This window comes from Electrophorus electricus, chromosome 10, assembly GCF_013358815.1.
Source record: "Electrophorus electricus isolate fEleEle1 chromosome 10, fEleEle1.pri, whole genome shotgun sequence".
Lineage (NCBI taxonomy): Eukaryota > Metazoa > Chordata > Actinopteri > Gymnotiformes > Gymnotidae > Electrophorus > Electrophorus electricus.
Window position 1 is genome coordinate 21,509,342 of NC_049544.1, and position 19,733 is coordinate 21,529,074.

General features: G+C 45.7%; 2 protein-coding genes across 3 annotated transcripts in view; both read right to left on the minus strand.

Annotated features, from left to right (window-relative positions):
- The window catches only part of LOC113592230 (doublecortin domain-containing protein 2-like), a 22,888-nt gene extending 22,744 nt beyond the window's left edge, over positions 1-144 (minus strand). The window contains exon 1 of the mRNA XM_035530769.1: positions 1-144. This exon is cut by the window's left edge and continues 413 nt beyond it. The gene's annotated coding sequence lies outside the window, so the exon portion shown is untranslated.
- Positions 145-6,341: 6,197 nt separating this feature from the next.
- On the minus strand, positions 6,342-19,188 carry slc6a3 (solute carrier family 6 member 3). Of its 2 annotated transcripts, XM_027033026.2 has the most exons (15): positions 18,955-19,188; positions 17,899-18,225; positions 17,175-17,306; positions 15,554-15,767; positions 14,851-14,989; positions 14,387-14,521; positions 13,376-13,479; positions 12,245-12,369; positions 11,039-11,151; positions 10,685-10,813; positions 10,184-10,283; positions 8,836-8,936; positions 8,536-8,703; positions 8,174-8,245; positions 6,342-7,163 (listed from the first exon to the last, which is right to left on the minus strand). In XM_027033026.2, exons 2-15 carry the CDS (start codon positions 18,185-18,187, stop codon positions 7,140-7,142), a joined length of 1,845 nt encoding a protein of 614 aa, XP_026888827.2. In that variant the 5' UTR covers positions 18,188-18,225; positions 18,955-19,188; the 3' UTR covers positions 6,342-7,139. The 2 variants fall into 2 exon arrangements, with proteins under 2 accessions (XP_026888827.2, XP_026888826.1); XM_027033025.2 differs by lacking the exons at positions 17,899-18,225; positions 18,955-19,188 and having other exon boundaries at positions 11,039-11,121; positions 17,175-17,248.
- Positions 19,189-19,733: the final 545 nt, after the last annotated feature.

Sequence of the window (19,733 nt, forward strand, 5' to 3'; positions counted from 1 at the left end):
ATAATGCGTAAAGCTTGCAACAGCATCCTTTAGTAAATGTTAGACTGCATTAAAATATGCTTTCGCTAATTTGTGTATCCTCGGAAGCTGCTCCGTACCAGACTGAAGAAAAAAAAAACCCAAAAGAACAGACGTGCAGCAGGATTCAAGATCGCGCAAGCTCGCATCAGCGCAGCGCGCGCAGGAGCTCGCCGCACCGAGCGCGCGAGTATCACGGGGACTTGTGTTATTCCGAACGGTTTCTATAGAAACCACGTCACTCTCTCGACATTGAACCACAGGTTTGCTACAGGTAGATAGATGGGTTCTGCGCCATCGCTTCAGTTGCTCTGTGTAAATGATGCCTTAATGACAAATATTCACATTTGTGATAAATTTGTGATAAATGATAAGTATTTAAAATGCCGATTCCAGAATCGTATATTAATGTAGGTTTGTCATTATGGAAAGTGCTAGTGGTACCACTACATCCATTCATTCCATCTAATTGGACACCAAGGGACCATCTCTGTTGTGTAAACCCAGGCCTGCAAATGACTCGACAAACAGACACACAAACAAAAATACAGTGTTTCTTTAGTGTTTTACGACAACAGAAACAACTGGCCCGGCACCTGTGCAGATTGTTACATGAGGACCGGCTAAATCGGGATGCCAACAGCTGGGCCATCTCTGTTGAACGAACTACAGAGATCATCATCCGAGCAATCGGTTGTCGGTTCATCCTGAATCGTTTGGTTTTTCAGTGTTTTAAATGTTTGTGTGCCAACGACTCTAGTTGTTCAAACATGAACTTGTTAAATGAACACGTGACGTGTCTGTCTTGTTTAGACCATTTCTTTTAGTGGACTGGTCATTTGGGAATACTGTCCCTGAAAGAGTTTTGAACGAGCTGTCCACACTTTCACCGGCTATTTCGGCATTTACTGTCCTTGGGCTTAAACTTCTCAAAATGTGTCGTGTGCGTTAACAGCATTATCCGTCTGGTCCATGGTTTCATTTTAGTACACTTTCCGCGGATTTTATTACAATCAGGCCACATAACGCACTTGTGCGTGCTTTTAAAAACTAATACAATCCCTCGTGTGAAAAGCTGCTCAGTGACGCCAACGTCAACTTAATGGCCTCCTAATCCAAATTGCACGTTAGATCCTACACCTAGCAGGCACTTGGAAATCTTACACGTCATTTTTTCGACTGACCACAAGATGGCGTGATTACTCAAGCGCCCACTAACTCAGAGCCCACTAACAGCTTCAGTGAATCTGTGTGTCGTCCTGCCTCCAACAACAATCTAACAAGATAGTTCATTAAAGTAAAGATGGAGCCTTTTATATAAATGTATGTGTATATATTATTTTGTAAAGGCTTGGCGGGGGCATGAGACAGCCGTGGTTAAAGTTAGCAAGCTTATAGGTAACACTGCATTCTTGTGGTACTCCTCTGTCCTGTTGGAAGTCCAAGAAGTGTGTGTTAGAAAGGATGTGTGTGTGTGTGTGTGTGTGTGTGTGCGCGCGCGCACGCTGTCACAGCATGTGCGCTTCCTCGTTCCCTGCTTTCTCCGTGGCGAGGCAATGCCTCGCAGTGCAGTTGAGGAAGATGCCAGCCGTGGGAAGCGTGGGTGAAGCTTCCGTTACCCACTTACAGCTGATTGGTAATAAGCAAATTTTAAATAAATAGAATTTCTTTAAATTACACGTATTTATTGAAATGATATATAATGTTATATAATTTAAATGTGAATAGGAAGTATTCATGCAATAAAGGTGGTGTGATGTTTGGATAGCCAGTAGAGGTGTGTGTGGGAAAGAGACAGAAGGAGAGACCTCGTATATAGCCTTTGTGTGTAGGTATTTGCTTTACATTCAGTTGCTGCAGTAAGACCCGTGAGCACAGACAGCCGCCGTTGTTTAAAGACTGTGGCAATGATGGAGGTTACACTGCACTTGTAGCCTAAGGTTCTCTGTAACTGGGCCTCCTTGACAACGCAGGTACAGAGGACATGCTCTCTAAAAGGACCAGGGTGCTTGTCACTGCCAACACAGACCACCTCTGTGGAGAGGTAATCACCAATTTCCTAAACCCTGCCGAGATATTTACTTCAGCTAACACTGGATAGAGCTGCCTGATCTGTTGTAAAAGGTGGCCATTGCTTAAAACAACTGTACGTAATGTCTGTTTTCATGGTTTTGATTATCCTGTAACACTTCCTCACTCTGACCGTTTGCCCACAACAGTGTAAGTCAAGTTATCTATTCTAATAATGGCCAAAGTTACAGAGCCCTCATAAGGTCAGACACAAGGTGGTAACAATCATCATAAATGCTGCATTTTGAAGCTGACGGCATACTGTTAAATATATATAAATATATATAAATATATATAATTACATAGCCAGTATCAGAGTAACCAGTGAGCCACTTGATTGGTGGTCATGCTTAGGGATAAAGAGGTGGGACTCTTGACCTTTACCCTTGCCTTCAAAGAGACCATGACCAATGCGTCACATTGTGCCATGTAGCCGTTTGGACATCCTATCCTGGTGGCGATTCCATCCTGTGCAGACCTGCCACGCGCCTGGCTCCAGCCGTCGGCCTAGCACCCATGTCCGAGTGCAGAAGGGGTGGCACCCCATTCCGCTCGGGATAACCACTTCTAGCCATTCGTGCCCGGCCGTACGGTGCGGGCGCCGGTGAAAGATGAAGGCTTGGCCTTTTTTTGATTGGGCCTACTCCCTGTAATCAGCGGAGGTGATTCAGGCGCATGGTCTCCGAAGAGGCCAAAACAATCATTTACCCAAGAGCGTGCCTCAGCTGCTCCTCTTCCCCTTTATTACCTGGAAAGTGTCTTGTTATGTAAGAACGCGGCCTTCCAGGCAATCGGATTATTGGCCGTGATAGCAGCGTGAGGAAAAACACCGGCGAGAAAATGAGACCCACTCTGGGTCCATCAATAGCCCACCGAAAAACAAAACACTCTGCAATTTAAACCTATAGATCTGTAGACCTATTGGACGGACTCGCTCATATCACATCTTCAAATCGGTGTCTTGTTACAGGCATTTAAACGAAAACAAACCTATGCCTCGACCTTCTGGCAAACTGTTTAAAGAGCTGATAAAGTTTGTTTGATGAATGTTTTGCATTTCAGTGTCGAGTCACCTGACGATCGCGCTGAGAAAGTGAGCCGAAGTACGAGCGAAATCCCAGCCCTCCTCCGTCTGCTCAGGCTATGCTCAGAAGGAACGTCATGAGTGGGATGACCGTGCAACAACAGGTAAAGTTATAACACATCAGAAGTTCACAAACAAACAAGCCAAAACAAAGTCTATTATGCTCTTAATATGAAGGCTACACATAACTGGCTCTGTTTTTCAAGTTCAAGTTCAAGTTCAAGAGGTTTTATTGTCATTTCAGCTATATACAAGTACACAACAAAAACGAGACAATGTTCCTCCAGGACCATGGTGCAACATAAAAACAACAGTGCAACAGACAACAAGTTGTTTTTTTAACAACGACGGCAATTACAAGCCCTATCTGGCTCCAGTCCTCACAAATTCTTCACATCTACAGATTTATCACTTAAATTCATGTTATCACAGGTTTATCACTGGTTTATCTCTTAAACACACGTTCCTGTGTGTAGTTCTCTCCGTCCGGGTCTCTCTGGCTAGTTTACTGGGTGACCACTTTTCCATGAACATGGCTGCAGTAACCATCAGGCAAATTGAAGCTCAGACTTAGAACCAGAGATTAGCAGACTGTCTGTTTGGTTTCCCAGCCCTTTTAGATGTGCTGGCTTCCACTAAATTGTTTTCTACTCCTACTTTATTATCAGTGCTAAGACAAGGGTGATGTGATGCTGACCTGGGATCAGTCAGACTGCACTGTAGCCTGATCGCTTTATATGATGAATTGCTTTTAAAGCAGAAAAGCGAGGCCCCGGAAAGGGGGACAGGACGAGTCCGGCAGCATTAGAAAACCTGCACCCCGCGGCCAGATGGAAGACCAGCGTGCTTTTTTTCACAGAGGAAGACCAGCCGGGAGGCATATGGCTTATGGTGACATGGATAAGAAAAACAGTCATGTGTGTAAAGACAGAGTGGTCTCAGAGGATGTACGTCTTTGATCTTGATTCTGCTTGGCCATGACATATGGATTAATTCTAGAAGGCTTCGTCACTACCCAGTAATGTCTCATATATCATCTGCAATCTGTAGCAAATGCAAAATCACTGTTTTAGGGGTTACACTGGCCATCTCAGCGGCTGTGATAAATAAAGACACCTTCGAAGACCTTTAAGGTGTTGTGCCTCTTTATTGTCCCCATTTTCACTTTTTCCGTCACCCACACTTAGGGTTAGGGCCTGGTCACAACATGCTTTACATTAACGTTGCAAAAAATTCTTTGCAAAACTGTGTCTTCTTTTAAGTCAGTAGTAAAGAGCACTGCAAAGGTGCAAAGGTACGAAGGTACGAAGCGTGGGTATTATCATGTACCTTTTATTCTTTCCTTCCTCCGAGAAGCGTTAACGAGGTACAATTTCTTAAACTTTCTGATGAATAATCCGAGAAAATTCACACCAGCTACATCACAAAACCAGCAGCAACGAATTCTGACCTCTGGCAGTCTGTACCAAAACAGGTGCACTGTCCAAGTTTGTAATCGATCAATAACACCAGTCTCTATCAGATCATATTCATCTGGAATGTATTTTATTAATAGTAGAAGCAGAATGTTTAGTGGATTAAAATGATAGAATCTGTGAATCTGTCACCACGTGAAGAGCTCCTGAATTGTTTCCAGGCTATATTTTTAAGTGCTTGTTACAAATACACAATTAAAATTAAATGGCCAAACACATTAAACACTTTTTCTTGTTGCAAGAAGTTGAACAGTTAAGCTTATTTTCTCGTTGTAAAAAAAGCCATGTTTCGTTGGTGTATATATAGTGAAAAAGATCTTTTATTCTGGAACTATATATGAATGATGAGAGAAGGCTTGGTTTCATGTTGTTGACAATCAAAATTAATGATTTGTTGTTTCCAGTGGCATTTTAATACTAATGGACACTGCATTAATGACATGTTGACTTGCATTGCCCAATGTTGCTATGGCAGCAATGAAATTAGGAATTTAAAAGAAAAAAACTCATCTACACTTTTGGAACTTTAGAATGGAAAGAATGTTATGACAAACATTTACTTTTCATATATAAACTGGTTCCTCTGCCTAGAACTTCAGAAGAACTTCGCTTGCACAGCTGGTAAAGGACCTCTGTTGTGTTTGTCTGGAAACTGTGTGTACGGCACAACAATTTTGAGCATTTCGATATTAGAGAGAGAGAGCTGCCAGAATGCGATTGAGCGCTCTTTGCTTACACGGTGAAATGGTATTATAGTACAGTATTATATAGTACAGTATTTTCAGAGCATGTTTAGCTGAACAAATGAGATGTCAAACCTATGAAAAAGAAGGCCAGAACATTAAGATAAAGAGCACACACCACACACAGTAGACTGTGAAAGTAGTTTATAACCCAGAGGAACCGATCTCTTACATGCATCAGTGTGTTTATTATTATTTAGTATTCGGGGAAATCGTCATAGTTTCAGTCTTTCAGACGGGTGTGTTTGCACACATCTGCAAGGTTCACCACACCTCTACTAGACCTGGTCTTGCTATAACCATTTGGTTTGGATGATATAATTCAAAATGAAAATGGGTGATGCATCCAAATTTCAAAAATGTATAAGACATTCCAATGTTTCACATTTAATGTTTTATGTTTAATCTTGCTACACCAGGCGTGTGGTTTGTGGTGTAGACAGTTATTTAATCTCCCTGCTTAGATTAACTAGCATTTTGTCGGAATGTTGCCATCTTTCTGTGTGTGTGTGTCTGTGTGTGTGTGTGTGTGTGTGTGTGTCTGTGTGTGTGTGTCTGTGTGTGTGTGTGTGTGTGTGTGTCTGTGTGTGTGTGTCTGTGTGTGTGTGTGCGTGTGTGTCTGTGTATGTGTGTGTGTCTGTGTGTGTGTGAGTGTGTCTCCAGTCCTTTCTCTTGCCGTGTTTCGGTAGAATAAAGTGCACTGCTTGGCATTAAAAATGGCATCTCCTGCTTATTCTTCTGTTCAGACACCACAGTGTGACACATACACATAAAGAGTGGACGTTTTGACCAATGTTTTGCCTGATTTTCCGTGGAAATCAGGTTTTGTCCCATATAGAACTTGACAACATTTGCAAAATCGCAAAAATCACACCAGCATCAGCCAGGACTGAACACAAACTGCTCCCAAACATGTTTATACACAAACTCTTTATTGATATGGGTGGGTGGTAAACTGCAGTAGTCACTCACAATATATGAACCTGGCCCTTTCAAAGCTGTTAAGAAACAAAGTATCTGTGATGAACAAAAAGCGATTTTTAGTGTATATTCCACCTGATCTACTCCAAATTGTAGGAAGTGTAGAGTTAAACTCTATAGATTATATAGTTTAAACTCTATAGATTATCTATATACTGAAGATCTGTCATAGACTTAAAACCACACACATTTAACATGATTTTGTTATAACAATTTTGTTTTCATCGCTCTAAACGTCTGAGGTTTGCAGACACTGCAATGACTCAGGTAGTCAGGCTTTACGCCAACACGGAAGTGTGTGTCCTCTTGTACGGCAGACAGGACACACACAGAAAGTGTAGGCGCACACATCTCGGTGGGATGCGTTCAAATGTACTAGCCATCATTTTGCTTTTTGTAAACACTAAGAGAATATATAGATTATGTCATGGCACAAATGAAGCATTCCTGTGTTTTTCTAGGTACTTTTTCAATATTTTTTCTTTGACACTTCAATCACATAAGGATCTGTTGTATTCTAATCACAAAACAGTCAACAATAAATAGTCATTGGGATACAACATCAGCAACAGTAACAGTCATCTTATACTGAGATTGAAACCGATATGGACAGAACGCCAACCATGTTGTGATCGAAGTCACGTTACAGCCACACGCTCAATTATGCAAGAAAGGAACGATTAGGTTTATGCTTGGTTTGGCTGGCGGCACTTCGCACACCCGTGAGCATCCTCCTCATTTTGCTCGACACGACAGTGGCGCGACAGCTCAGACCACGAGCCAGTGATGAAGCTTAAAAAAAAACAAAAAAACACACAAAATGGAGAAGAGAGAGTAGGTTACACACAGCTGCGGTGTTACAGTCAAACCACACACCACAGCCGCAGTCAAACCACAGCTGCAGGGCTACAGTCAAACTACACACCACAGCCGCAGTCAAACCACAGCTGCAGGGCTACAGTCAAACCACACACCACAGCCGCAGTCAAACCACAGCTGCAGGGCTACAGTCAAACCACACATCACAGCCACAGTCAAACCACAGCTGCAGGGCTACAGTCAAACCACACACCACAGCCACAGTCAAACCACAGCTGCAGGGCTACAGTCAAACCACACACCACAGCCGTAGTCAAACCACAGCTGCGGTGTTACAGTCAAACCACACACCACAGCCACAGTCAAACCACAGCTGCAGGGCTACAGTGAAACCACACACCACAGCTGCAGGGCTACAGTCAAACCACATACCACAGCCGCAGTCAAACCACAGTGGCAGGGCTACATTCAAACCACACACCACAGCTGCAGTCAAACCACACACCACAGCAGCAGGGTTACAGCCAAACAACAAACCACAGCTGCGGTCAAACCACAGTTGCACAGTACCAAGGCATGAAGTTTAAGTACAGGCCATGAATGCATTGTTACATGTCGCATTACACTGGAATTATTTATATAGTTAACAGTAGCAATGTAAACTGCCATATGTGCAAACAACCAAAACAGTTTCCTCGCTCTTTCATGTCACCACATCACTACCTGTTTTTCAGATGACCTTTATCTAACAAGAATAACACAAACCATAACCATATCTCGTTAAGTGTATTGTTTTTCTTTTTTGATGTAATTGTGGCATAAAATTTTATACTTGGCACAACTGAAAGTTCACCCCTAAAATCCATGCAAACAGCTTTTTTCAGCAGTGCACCTGATTCAGCAGCACAGCTGATCCTGTGGGTTCTTATTTAAGTTCTGCATAAATGTGGGTACATCCCACAGTGGGTGTAGCCTGAACTTACCGTGAACTGACGCACCTCCCCCCGCTCAACCAGGTGATGCTCTGTCTCCGGAGTGATGGCGTATGCCAGTTTCTTTGTCAAAAAAAAGAGACAGCACCATATCATGCAGCCAATCCATGGAACTTGGTAGAAATGTATCCAAAATAATTACATATATTACTCTAGAACTACAATTTGTGTTCAGAGTCTCATTCAGGAATGGGTAACACACCAGAGCAACAGACAGAATGCTACCCACATGCTATGTGTTGTTCACTGCAGTGGGTGTGGCCATGACTCATGATTCCCAATCGCAGTTTTAAATGATTACGAACTGTAGCTTTAATTTGTTTGTACAATGCCTTTAGGGCGTGTGGACGTACGGCACAGAAGCTGCCAGGAAGGATGCAGAACTTGTAGATGGCATAAATCGGCACCATAATCATGGAGGACAGGGACAGGCACCAGCCGACCATGTTGGCCCACACGGGGAAGTCGTAGGAGCCGTACTTCGGAGGGTTAAAGGTCGCAAAGCTGACGACCACCATGAACTAGATGGGGGGGGGGGGGGGGGGGGGGCACAGGGAAACATCACACTATACTACATCCAACACCTCCAAGCGCTTTTAACGTGAACGTGGATGGTGGAGGCGATCCAAGAGAGACGCTGTCGGCGGGCATACCAGCAAGAAGCAGGGGCTGACAAACTTCCAGCACAGTCGCCAGTAAAAGCCCGGACGCTGGCCAATCATCTCCTGGATGTCATCGCTGAAGCGGTCTACTCCTGAAATCACGAACGCACAGCATGTCAGTTTCACAGAGACATCAACCAAAACAGGAACACGTTAGCACTTCTTTTTCTTTCTTTTTTAAAAAAATGCAGCATACTGTGGTCTCTTTGTTGTATTTTGTTGTATGTATTTTGCATGGGGTCACATATTTATATTAACATCATTTGTTAGGTGTTCTAATCCAAGACACACATATATCAGTATTACAGTATGTGTGCTCCCCGGGAATCCAACCCACGCCCTCTGTTTTTAGTTTTAAGCAAAGCGCTTGCTGTTAAACACCAAGACCAAACTAAGACCGAGAAACATGTGCACGCGCCTTCTGTGCTTGTGAAACTTCTCTCCACTGTACGCTGCCCTGCAAGGCACAGATCAGAGTCATCCGCAGAAATCTGGAGAGACACAAAGGCCAAGACCTCCGATTACGGTCATTAGCCAAGGCTTTTCTAAAAAGGCCACTGGAAAGGCCTGGGGCTAGATTTGTTTGCTTTGCCCAGAACAGCTGCTGTTGGAGGGGTGCAGCCTGTGACCCTGAGCCCCCCGGTCAGAGGTGAGGTGGTGCTCCTCCTCTACTTATGTCATGGCCAGCTGCCTACTCAGCTCAGCCTGATCCCGTGCAAACTCTTTGAAGTTCAGGGCTCTTCTTTCAGCAGGGCTTGTCCTGTGACGTTTGGAAATAACAGCCGACTCTGATGTGGGGCCTACTTAATGTGCTGCAGTGAGCTTCCGCACACGACGCGCCTCACTTGCCACGCCTGGAACTCTGAAACAGCGTCTGATCGTTACCCCATGCTGAAAAATCCTCTACATCCTTCCTCGCCTTGTTTTGGGTACGCTGTTACACACGCTAATGCATGAGAGTCATGTTTTGATGGCAGTTAATAACAGCTGTCTGTTGTGCTCACTGTCTCAAAAGAGCTTCTCCTTTTTCGAGATGTCACTGCACTCTATAAAGCAATTCCGTGGCTGTTTACAGAAACGATGCATTACACCTCCACTTAACATAGATTTAAACACTTTTTAAAAGCGTAGTTCTAGGAAAAAGTTATTTTTCTCTTCAACCACAGACCACCGACCAGCATTCCATGGCTCAAGGTATCCTGGCAGCTTGCTGTGTAATGCCCCTCAGGTCAGTAATGAGGGAAGGCAGCCCTGGAGGCACAGCTGGCTGTCTGCTGCCTGATAGGCCCTAATGGGGCATTGGCTTCCAGGGGCATGAAGGTAAGCCAGACGCCCTCACCGTAAAACCAGGCGATGCCGATGGCTTCGATCAGCACTCCAAAGAGAATCGACGTCCCGGCCGCAAAGTGGTCAAGCAAGGTAAAGACGTAGATACCCCCCTGGAGAGAGAGAAGAAGGGATAGAGAGGGGGATGGAGGATGGAAGAGAAAGAGCATTATTTAGAATGAGGCAGATAGAGAGAGACAGTAGATATAGTCTTTAATGCTCACAGTATAGTTTGCCATCCTATTACAGTGCAATTTATATAATCCTAGATAAGAAAGAAGGAAATTTGATAAGTGGTGAGGAAAATTAGATAGATAAAAAAAATAGTAAAGTAAGACTTATTTAAATTAAGATAAAATTAAGATAAAATTTGCATATGCGCTAAAGAGTTAAGTGCTGCCTGTGCGACCCATCCTGTGCGAACATCTAGCCTAAAACTTGGTTAAATCTTAATCTGGTAATCCAGCCCCTGCGGTCAGATGTGGACTGAGCGAGTCCTTTTGGTCTCACGCACATTGGTGACGCAGAATAGCGAGATGAGGAAGGTGGAGACGACGATGAGGAGGGTGAACAGCTCTCTGTGCTTGTGCAGAAACTTGAATTCATCAATGAGTCCTGTGATCACAGACTCCATGCCACCCATCTGAAACACACACACACACACACACACAACCTCTCTCATTACCTGCCTGACAGAGGAGGCATCACTATCACTTTTAAACTGAAGGGAAGAAAAGACACACAGTGGTGGCTCTGTAGCATCTGTTCACCAGCCACATGCACAAACACACACTCACACACACACACAAACAGACAAATTCACACATACACATACACAAACGCGGCCCGGTCTGTGGCCCACTCTTACCGCGCTGTCAATCCCCAGGGTGAGCAGCATAATGAAGAATATGACGGCCCAAATGGAGGAGCCCGGCAGAGTAGCTATGGCCTCTGGGTAAATGATAAACACCAGGCCAGGGCCTGGAGAGTAGAGTAGAATAGAACATAATAAAACAGACTAGAAAATAAAAATAGTATTCTTTTAAGAGTAATTGTTATTTCTGTGAATGCGCCAGTTTAGTAAATAAGTAGCCATAGATCTACAAACAGGGGGACCCCTCAGTCACCCTCAGGCTACACGTAGTGAACAGCAGCACTGATGAAACATTAAGTCATTGTAAACAAAATGCTTGGCTGTAATATTATAGTATCTAACATTCTATAATGAATCGTCATGTCCAACATGTGTTAGGGAGGCACGTCGATCTCCAGAAATGGCTGTGAGCGTAAATATGGGCTCTGAACGGGAAAAAGCCTTGTGCGTTTAAAGAACTCCAAAGGAACAACTGAAAACGCTGTCCCTTTTGGTACGGTCCCTGGAATTATAACATAATAATGAACCACATAACACATGATACCAGCTGTGAAGTATGATAATCTCCATAAATATAAAGAACAACACACACATTTATTTACACTTTGAAAAGGTACAGTTAATTTGTTTGCGGTTCCTAAATGATGTGGAATCGACATCTAAGCTTTTTGGAAACACAGTTTGCCGCTGTGTTTTATCACGTTGACAAATTGTGGTCCGTATCTGAGCTGACATATCAATTTTCACTTAAAATGTAGAGCCGATTCGTTGTATGTAGCTGGCCTCTGGTATTTGCAATAAACATGTCAGCTTCAGGAGGAATAACACTAACAAAAGGCATTGATTAATTGACAAAGGATCAATAGCAATTCATTTCATGGGAGTTGGAGCGAGACTGAGCCATCTGAAAGCTCAAGCACAGCATGCTGCCTAGAGAGCGTTGCATCCGTTCTCAAACCCTGGCTAATTCAGCGTTACCAATGCCTTATTGGAGAAGAGACGGGCTGTTGGTGAGTGCTAAAGCTCAGAGACTTTGTAATGGCTTATCTTTAGATGGTCTCTATCTATATAATCAAAACACACACTGAGGAGAACCACTCATGCATGGATTGTGGAAAATACTAGTATTAAAACATGAAAAATCACAGACTCAACAGAGAAAGATTATACACACACACACACACACACACACACACTCACCATCGGTCGCTACTTTATCAAGGGCCACATTGTGTTTCTGAGACATGTAGCCCAAGAAGGAGAAGATGACAAAACCTGAGAAGAAGCTCGTTAGGGAGTTGATTGAGCTGGTGATAATGGCGTCCCTGCAGAAGGCGAAATACAACAATACAATAAACCTGTGTGTGTGTGTGTGTGTGTGTGTGTGTGTGTGTGTGTGTGTGTGTGTGTGAGAGAGAGAGAGAGAGAGAGAGAGAGAGAGAGAGAGAGAGAGAGAGAGAGAGAGAGAGAGAGAGAGAGAGAGAGATTTTGTGTTTAGTGAGACCAATCCTATGATAAAACTGAAATTCACTGGAAACCCATAGCCTGTGAATACGTTATGCTACTTAGGCCTTCTTGGCCACTCTGCAGCGACCCCTAGTGGCAACCCCTTCCATTAATTCCAGTCATTTTCCCTGCTAGCTGAATTAGCACTTGTACAAAAACACGAGCTCGCCCTTCAGATATGAGTGGCAGGGCACATTTCCATAGCGTGCTAATGAATGCGCATATTTAATGAGCTGAGGGGGCGGAGCCATTTGGAAACCGCAAGAAGCAGAAATGCAAGGAAGCAAGTTTTAGCGCTCATTTCCCATCAGGTAAACTCAATTAACGCATGGAAGAACCTTCTGGAACTGTTGAACGGGTCCCAGCCCCAACCCTACCACACCACTCCCGAGCTGGACAAGGGTAAAACCCCAAGTCTCCGTTTCCGTGTTATTTTGCGTTTCTTCGGCACCATTAGAGAGTCCTCCTCCGTTACATTTGCCCAGGCTCGACCCAGACAAACAGTGTAAACTGTGTAAAAAGGGCATAAATATTTGATCTGATAGAAGCCACGAGCTGACGTGATAAAAACAACCCTGTTCCTCCAAATATGCAGAATGTCTATTATTTATAAGAAGCAGGGAGTGTGTGTGTGTGTGTGTGTGTGTGTGTGTGGGGGGGGGGGGGGGGGGGGGGGGGGGGGGGTCTTGCGGACTTAGTGGGTTTTGAGCATGCTTACCTGTAGCGCTCTCTCTCTCTCTCTCTCTCTCTTTTTTTCTCTCTCTCTCTCTCTCTCTCTCTCTCTCTGTGTGTGTGTGTGTGTGTGTGTATTTCGAGCTAGCTTACCTGTAGCAGTTGTTGCTAAATTTGTTATAGCTGGAGAAGGCGATTAGCACACCAAACCCCACTCCCAAAGAGAAGCAGATCTGTGTGGCGGCCTCGATCCAAACCTGACAAACAATCGGTACGGTCGGCCACACAAAAGACAGCGCACAACACCTATCATTAGAGATAATTGCAGGAAACTCATTCAACAGAAAGATGAAAGCCACTTGTGAATGCGGGGTAATTTTGCAAATTGCCGCTGCTTGCATGTGCCTAATCTAATTCTGAAATTGCCGCTTTGAGGCAGAGCAGTGGTCTTACAGGGAGAAGCAGCGATTCTGTAGGGGACGTAGAGAACAGCCACTTCGTTAGTGCTAGCAAGGTGCTAAGTGATGATGAAATGAGAATCCCTTAGGAGTCGCTCAACAAAGTTTACAGCTTCACAACACACACACACACGCGTTTCCTCCAACACATAGATAGGAACATACACACACGCACAGCACACACCACACATACACAGGTAATAGTTGAAGGTAGTTTTTTTAATTAAACTATATACGGTTGTAGCTAAAATTTCCGTCACGTCTTAAATTTACATTTCAATGCCATATTCTTAAAGGAAAACTGTTTTAAAACAATCTTCATGAGGAACAGGGAACAAGAAATTGTGAACGTCATACAGAAACCTTTTCAGTGATGGAAGGAACCCGAAGTACAATCGGAAAGTTTGAGGAGAGGGGGGCAGGTTTGCATACTGCATTCCTTGGTTCCCTGTTCTGAGAGAAACAGGCAGCCAGGCCTGTGTAAGAGCTCCTGCATGGGCTCTCTCTCAGTCTGGGAGAGTAGATGCATGTGTGTGGGGGGTGCACACAACAGGAGGACACATCGGGTTTGATGTATCTCAGGGGCATACTGCCTTTGAGTGTAGTGTGTGTGTAGCATTTAAGTGTATGCACTATATGTGTATGTGTGTATGCATGCATGTGTGCTTGTGTGTGTGTGTGTGTGTGTGTGTGTGTGTGTGTGTACCTGAGCATCACACAGTCGGAGGAAGTCCACACTCAGGTAAGCTTTAATACCATCGATGGCTCCAGGCAGGGTGACACCTCGCAGTAGGAGTACAGTCAGAACGACATAGGGCATGGTGGCCGTGATCCACACCACCTACACCCACACGCACGCACGCACGCGCGCGCGCACACCCACCCACACACGCATTAAAACATGCACGCACGTGCACCCACCCGCACATGCACACACAACCCTGCATATGCACACAATCACGGACGCATTTACTAAACACTTTTGTTTATTCTGGCGTTCCACATGTTCAGTGATGAGCCTTAGAGGAAAGACTCTCTTAGGGTGGTAAGGGGTAGATGAGAGGGTCCTTACATCTAGGACCTCAAACGGAATGTGCTCTACGTAGCAGATAATGTGTCAGAAGCCAACGCTCGGGACACGTATGAGTAATCAGGAGGGGCCGTTCCCACCTTCCCCGAGGTCTTCACTCCCTTCCAGAGGCTGAAGTAGAGGACCACGATGACCACGGCCAGGCAGGACGTGAGCTGCCAGCGAGGGAGGCCCAGGTCATCGATACCACTGCTGTCCTGCAGATGCAGGACCCTGCGCCTGCACAGAAACAGTACAGCTCTGTCAGCTGTCAGTGACCACGCCCCTTTCAACAGGGCACTCCCAATCACAGTCTACGGCCATTCCACAGACCCAGTCTAGTCACAGGCCATGCCCCACTGGGTGGGGGGGGAATCAACTTTGCAGTCACAAACACCGAGTCCTTGTCTACTTGGTCTGGGAGCTGGGAAAGAACAGAAACCACCTATCGGGCCCCCGAGGACTGGGTTGGAAAACACCGCCTTAAAGTATAACACTCGCTTGGTGAAGTCTCGCATACGAGCTCCGTTAATTCGTATACCTGTTAATGCTACGTATAAGAACAGAGTGGGTCCCAGCCAAGCCATCAGAACACATGAGCACCTCCAGAGGGCACAGGTGAAATTCTTTATAGTGTGTGTGCATGCAAAGCTAAACAGAAGTCACGGGACTGTACATACACATGATTTTACTTATTTAAACCCTTTTTTAAATTTTGAGATGAGTCAAATTATAGCAATTCTGCAGCCTTGCTTAAAACGCACGCACGCCCACGCGCACACGCATGCAGTCAGCAGGACTCACTCGAAGTACTCCAAGGCCGGCGTGGTCTTGTGCGAGTCGTTGAGCAGAGTGGCGTTCAGGCCCGAGCAGTTGGCACTGTTCCAGGTGTTGTTGCAGTTGACCCAGGGCAGTTGGGCCGAGAAGGAAGAGAACAGGTAGAAGAGAGCCCAGGCGATGATCACGTTGTAGTAGAAGCCCACGTAGAGGGAGATGAGGATGACGGTGAAGCCCACGCCTGAACAGGAGGAAGGAGGGGGGAAACACGGAGGACCACAGCCACTGAGACGGACCGCTAGCGACGCCGCCGCGATGCCGTGACGCGGTAATAACTCAGCTGGAGCATTCGGAAAAGCAATAAACGGAGACGTCGCTGCACGTACGGACACCCCATTCCATTCCCCTGCTGCTTAAAATTCCTGTTTCAGACCTCAGCGTTCCTGATGTACCACTTCAAAAAGAGGTTTAATGGCAACAATGAATCCAGGCATCCCTCAGGGCCTAAACCGAGGGGGGGGGGTGCCTCAGACACCCGGCACCAGACACAGAAAAGCGAAAAGCGGGGCGGCTACAACCGCGGCGTCCATGGTCGCCCAGTAACGAGAGGCACACAAGCCGCTTTCACGCGAACGCTTCCGGGTCACAGTGAGCCCACGCGACCTCAAGCCTCAAAGGTTGAAACGAAAGCCCTCAGCAGGCCCACACGGTTGCCAGGGCTGTCGGACGGAGGGACAGGATTCGCTCATCAGCTGCACATGTGTGACGCTCCGTGCACCGGGGAGCATCGATCCCGAGGAAGTGGACGTACTGATCAGCAGTAATTACAGTAATCACCCAAAGAGTGGCAGTCGCACAGCAAGCCAAGCTTGTGATTAAAACGTCCGTCTCTCCCTCTCCTCCTCTCTGGAAATTTACATTTCCGTTTTCTCGGTCTTTCTCGCCTCACGCGTTATTCTTGACAGGCAGCTTATGGCCATAGAGAACAGGCATCTCCGCTGTTGACAGCTGACACATGAAGTTTCTTTCTTGGGAGAGGTGAGTTATAATGGATGGGTGTGATAGTCCTGGTGTGTTACGCTGACTTTGTGCAACCTTAAAATTACACTGGGCATTTCTTAATGTGTTTGGTAAATGCATGCATTTGGGCATAAAATCATGCTCTCTCTTTCACACACGCACGCGCACACGTTCTGTGATGCTAAGGAGGTGCGTGAACACAAGACAGTCCAACACCCACCATTACCAGAAGGACGGTTCAAGTGCAGCTGACAGGAAGGCTCTGGAAAGTTCTGGAAACAGTGAGACGGAAGGTCACCGGGAACCTCTTGCACGTTAATTGCACAGCCCCTCTGTTCCCTGTGTCTGCCCGAAGACACTGGCAGGGAATTTGCATGCGGGCGAACAAATGCAGGACATATGCTGAGCAGATCTGATACTAAACGCTCCCATTTGACTGAGAGCGATTTCGGCCAGAGATTTAAAAAAAAACAAAAAACCCAAAAGTGCCTGTCTGTTGTCTGACGGGCCACGGCCTCAAAGGACCTTGTGGAAAACAAAAAAGCCTGGTTTGGTGAGGTTGGAATGGTGCCCCCTGCCCGTCCGAACGCGTGCGACCAGACCCCAGGTGGCGACGACATAGCCGTACCTTTAAAGACGGGGCAGATTTTCCACACTCCGGCCGCTCCTTCCCGGTTGTACTGGCCCAGTGCTAATTCCATGTAGAACAACGGCATTCCTGCGATCACCATGAAGAGGAGGTAGGGGACGAGGAAGGCACCTGAAAACGGAAACCGGAGTCATTCCTCACATCAGCCATTTTTCTTTCTGGGTTGGACGCAAAATACCAAAACATAAACCTCTAAACTCTGGCTTTATTATGCATTTATTGCATAAGTGGCGTAATTATCCTGGTAATTACTATGAATTATTCAGTGCCTACAGTGAAAGTGATTTGAAAGGTACCAGAGTGAGGTATGTAACTGGAACCTCCTATGGGTCCTTGGTGGTTGAACAGTTACCATAGGGCTCAAGTATTAATGTCGCATGCTGTTATGGGGCAAAATTAATGTGATTGTGTGGCCCAAATAAATTATTTGTGTTGGAATTGTTCATTTCAGTAGTGTCAATTAACTATAAAAAGGCTTTTTAAAAGATGCATATTTTTAACATCTTGTTCTTGTTTGTTTCTTGTATATTATCCATGGAAAGTGTCTTTTTGACTTTCAGAACAAGAAACTTCCAGAACACAGTAGATGTGCAATAAACATTCATTGAACTGTTTTACGAAGCACATCCAATAAGACATATCTGACCTAATATGCCAGGTCAAACACCCACGCTGGACGTTCTGTCGGTCTGCGCCCTCTCACCTCCACCGTTCTTGTAGCACAGGTAAGGAAACCTCCAGACGTTCGCCAGGTCCACGGCGAAGCCGATCACGGACAGGAGAAAGTCGATCTTCTTGCTCCAGGTTTCCCGCTGCTCCCCGGACGGGTGGGTGTGGCCGGCGGGGGTGACCAGGGCCGAGGTGGTGAACTGCACCCCATTCTGCTCCTTCACCAGGATCAGCTCCACCTCCTTGGGGCCCATGGCACCGGGGGGCTTGGCAGGGCCGACGGCCGAGGACATGGGCGTGGCCGGCGCAGCGCCTCTGGGCATGGGCTGCTGGACTAGGCCCCGGGCAAAGACAGCGCCCCCTGTGGGTGGCTCAGGAGACAAGGGAGGAGAGGGAGGAAGGAGGGAGCGACCATGTTGATATGAGCTCGCTTACGATGCGAAACGCTTCCGACATGACGGGTTGATGTCTGGCACCTGGGTTTGCCTGCGGCTGGCCAACAGACGGGAGAATGGACAGTCGTGTAGTGACACAGACGTTGGCACTCGCGCAGTAACGCTTTCCGTTCTTAGGTACTAACAAGTGCCAATTTTAGATTTAAATGAGGGACGTGGAAATACAACAGCAGCACAAAAAAACGAAACAAAAGAATCAGAAGGACTCAGAATACAACGTACCTAAAATATTAATTATAAATACATAGTGTATACTAATAATCTTATAATAATATTATAAATAAATACTGTATTTTGACTGTGATGTCACCTCAAAAAAGCAAGTAGATAAATAAATAAATAAATCGGACTCTAAGGATGTACTGAGCGTTTCAATTATCACAAAGAATTTTTTTTTTTTTTGCACAACCAAAATGTGTATTAAGGTGATTTTAAAAAGAACAAACACCTGCTGAATAGCTTGCTATCAGATGCTTACACCCACACTGCCTTATACAACAAACGAAGAATTAGATATTTAAAAAGTCATATAAAACATTCCTGAAAAGACCTGTTGAATGTCCGAAATCTGCATGTTGGACACTTTCACGTGGAGAATCTGTCAGAGCAGAAGCAACAATAAATTTGCACCTTACCTTCTGCAGAGTTCGACGGACACCTTTCCAGGTATGTAGGAAAAAAACAAAATTAACTCTCCACGGACAGACGCAGCTCGCCGCTCTGGAAAGCAACTTGGGTCATTTCTGCGGCGCTTTGGTGGGACTCCAGGTGTTGGAAGGCACGGGGTGGCGGAGTGTATGTATGGACCTCAGACGGAGCGAGATGAACGGAACTGCGTCTGCCAGCACCTACAAACCCTCTGACCGTGAAGCAGGATGGTCCAGAGCTGTGGGTGTGGGCAAGAGCCAGTAGAAGAGGAGGGCAAACTGTCTTCCTACATCTCTCCTCCCTCCCTCCCTCTCTCCCCCCCCCCCCCCCCCCCCGCCTCTCCGAGACTCTTGCTCTTTTCCTGGTCTGTTCTCTTCTTTGTCTCATGGTGACAACTGTATTTCCAGCCTGTTAAACAGGGATACCATACACAGCTAAGAATACAGTGCAAACACTGATAAAACAAACAACACTACAGCATAACGTACAGGACATATGACTGCCAATATACTATAATCACAATGCAAAGAATAAAAATTCCATTCCAGTATTAAACAGTAATATGAAGATTATCTATTGGAAAACAAAAAAAGGAACATCTGGATGTGTCAAATCCTGTTTTCTCATCATTCCCAGAGGGAGGGGAAGCTCGACATGCTCAATCCCAGCAGTCCGGAGCGCCCACTTCAGGAGGGAAGGTCTCCGTGTGCCCCCAGGAGGGACACCAGGATGCCTGGTGGAAGATATCGGAAACGCCACCTACGGG

Excerpts from the sequence above, each read along its gene's own strand:
- slc6a3 (XM_027033026.2), bottom strand. The coding sequence starts at position 18,187 with ATGCCCAGAGGCGCTGCGCCGGCCACGCCCATGTCCTCGGCCGTCGGC. Across the intron at positions 14,522-14,850 it reads GAGTGAAGACCTCGGGGAAG|GTGGTGTGGATCACGGCCAC; the intron begins GTGGGAACGGCC and ends GTGTGGGTGTAG. Across the intron at positions 12,370-13,375 it reads TTTAGCAACAACTGCTACAG|GGACGCCATTATCACCAGCT; the intron begins GTAAGCTAGCTC and ends CGCCTTCTGCAG.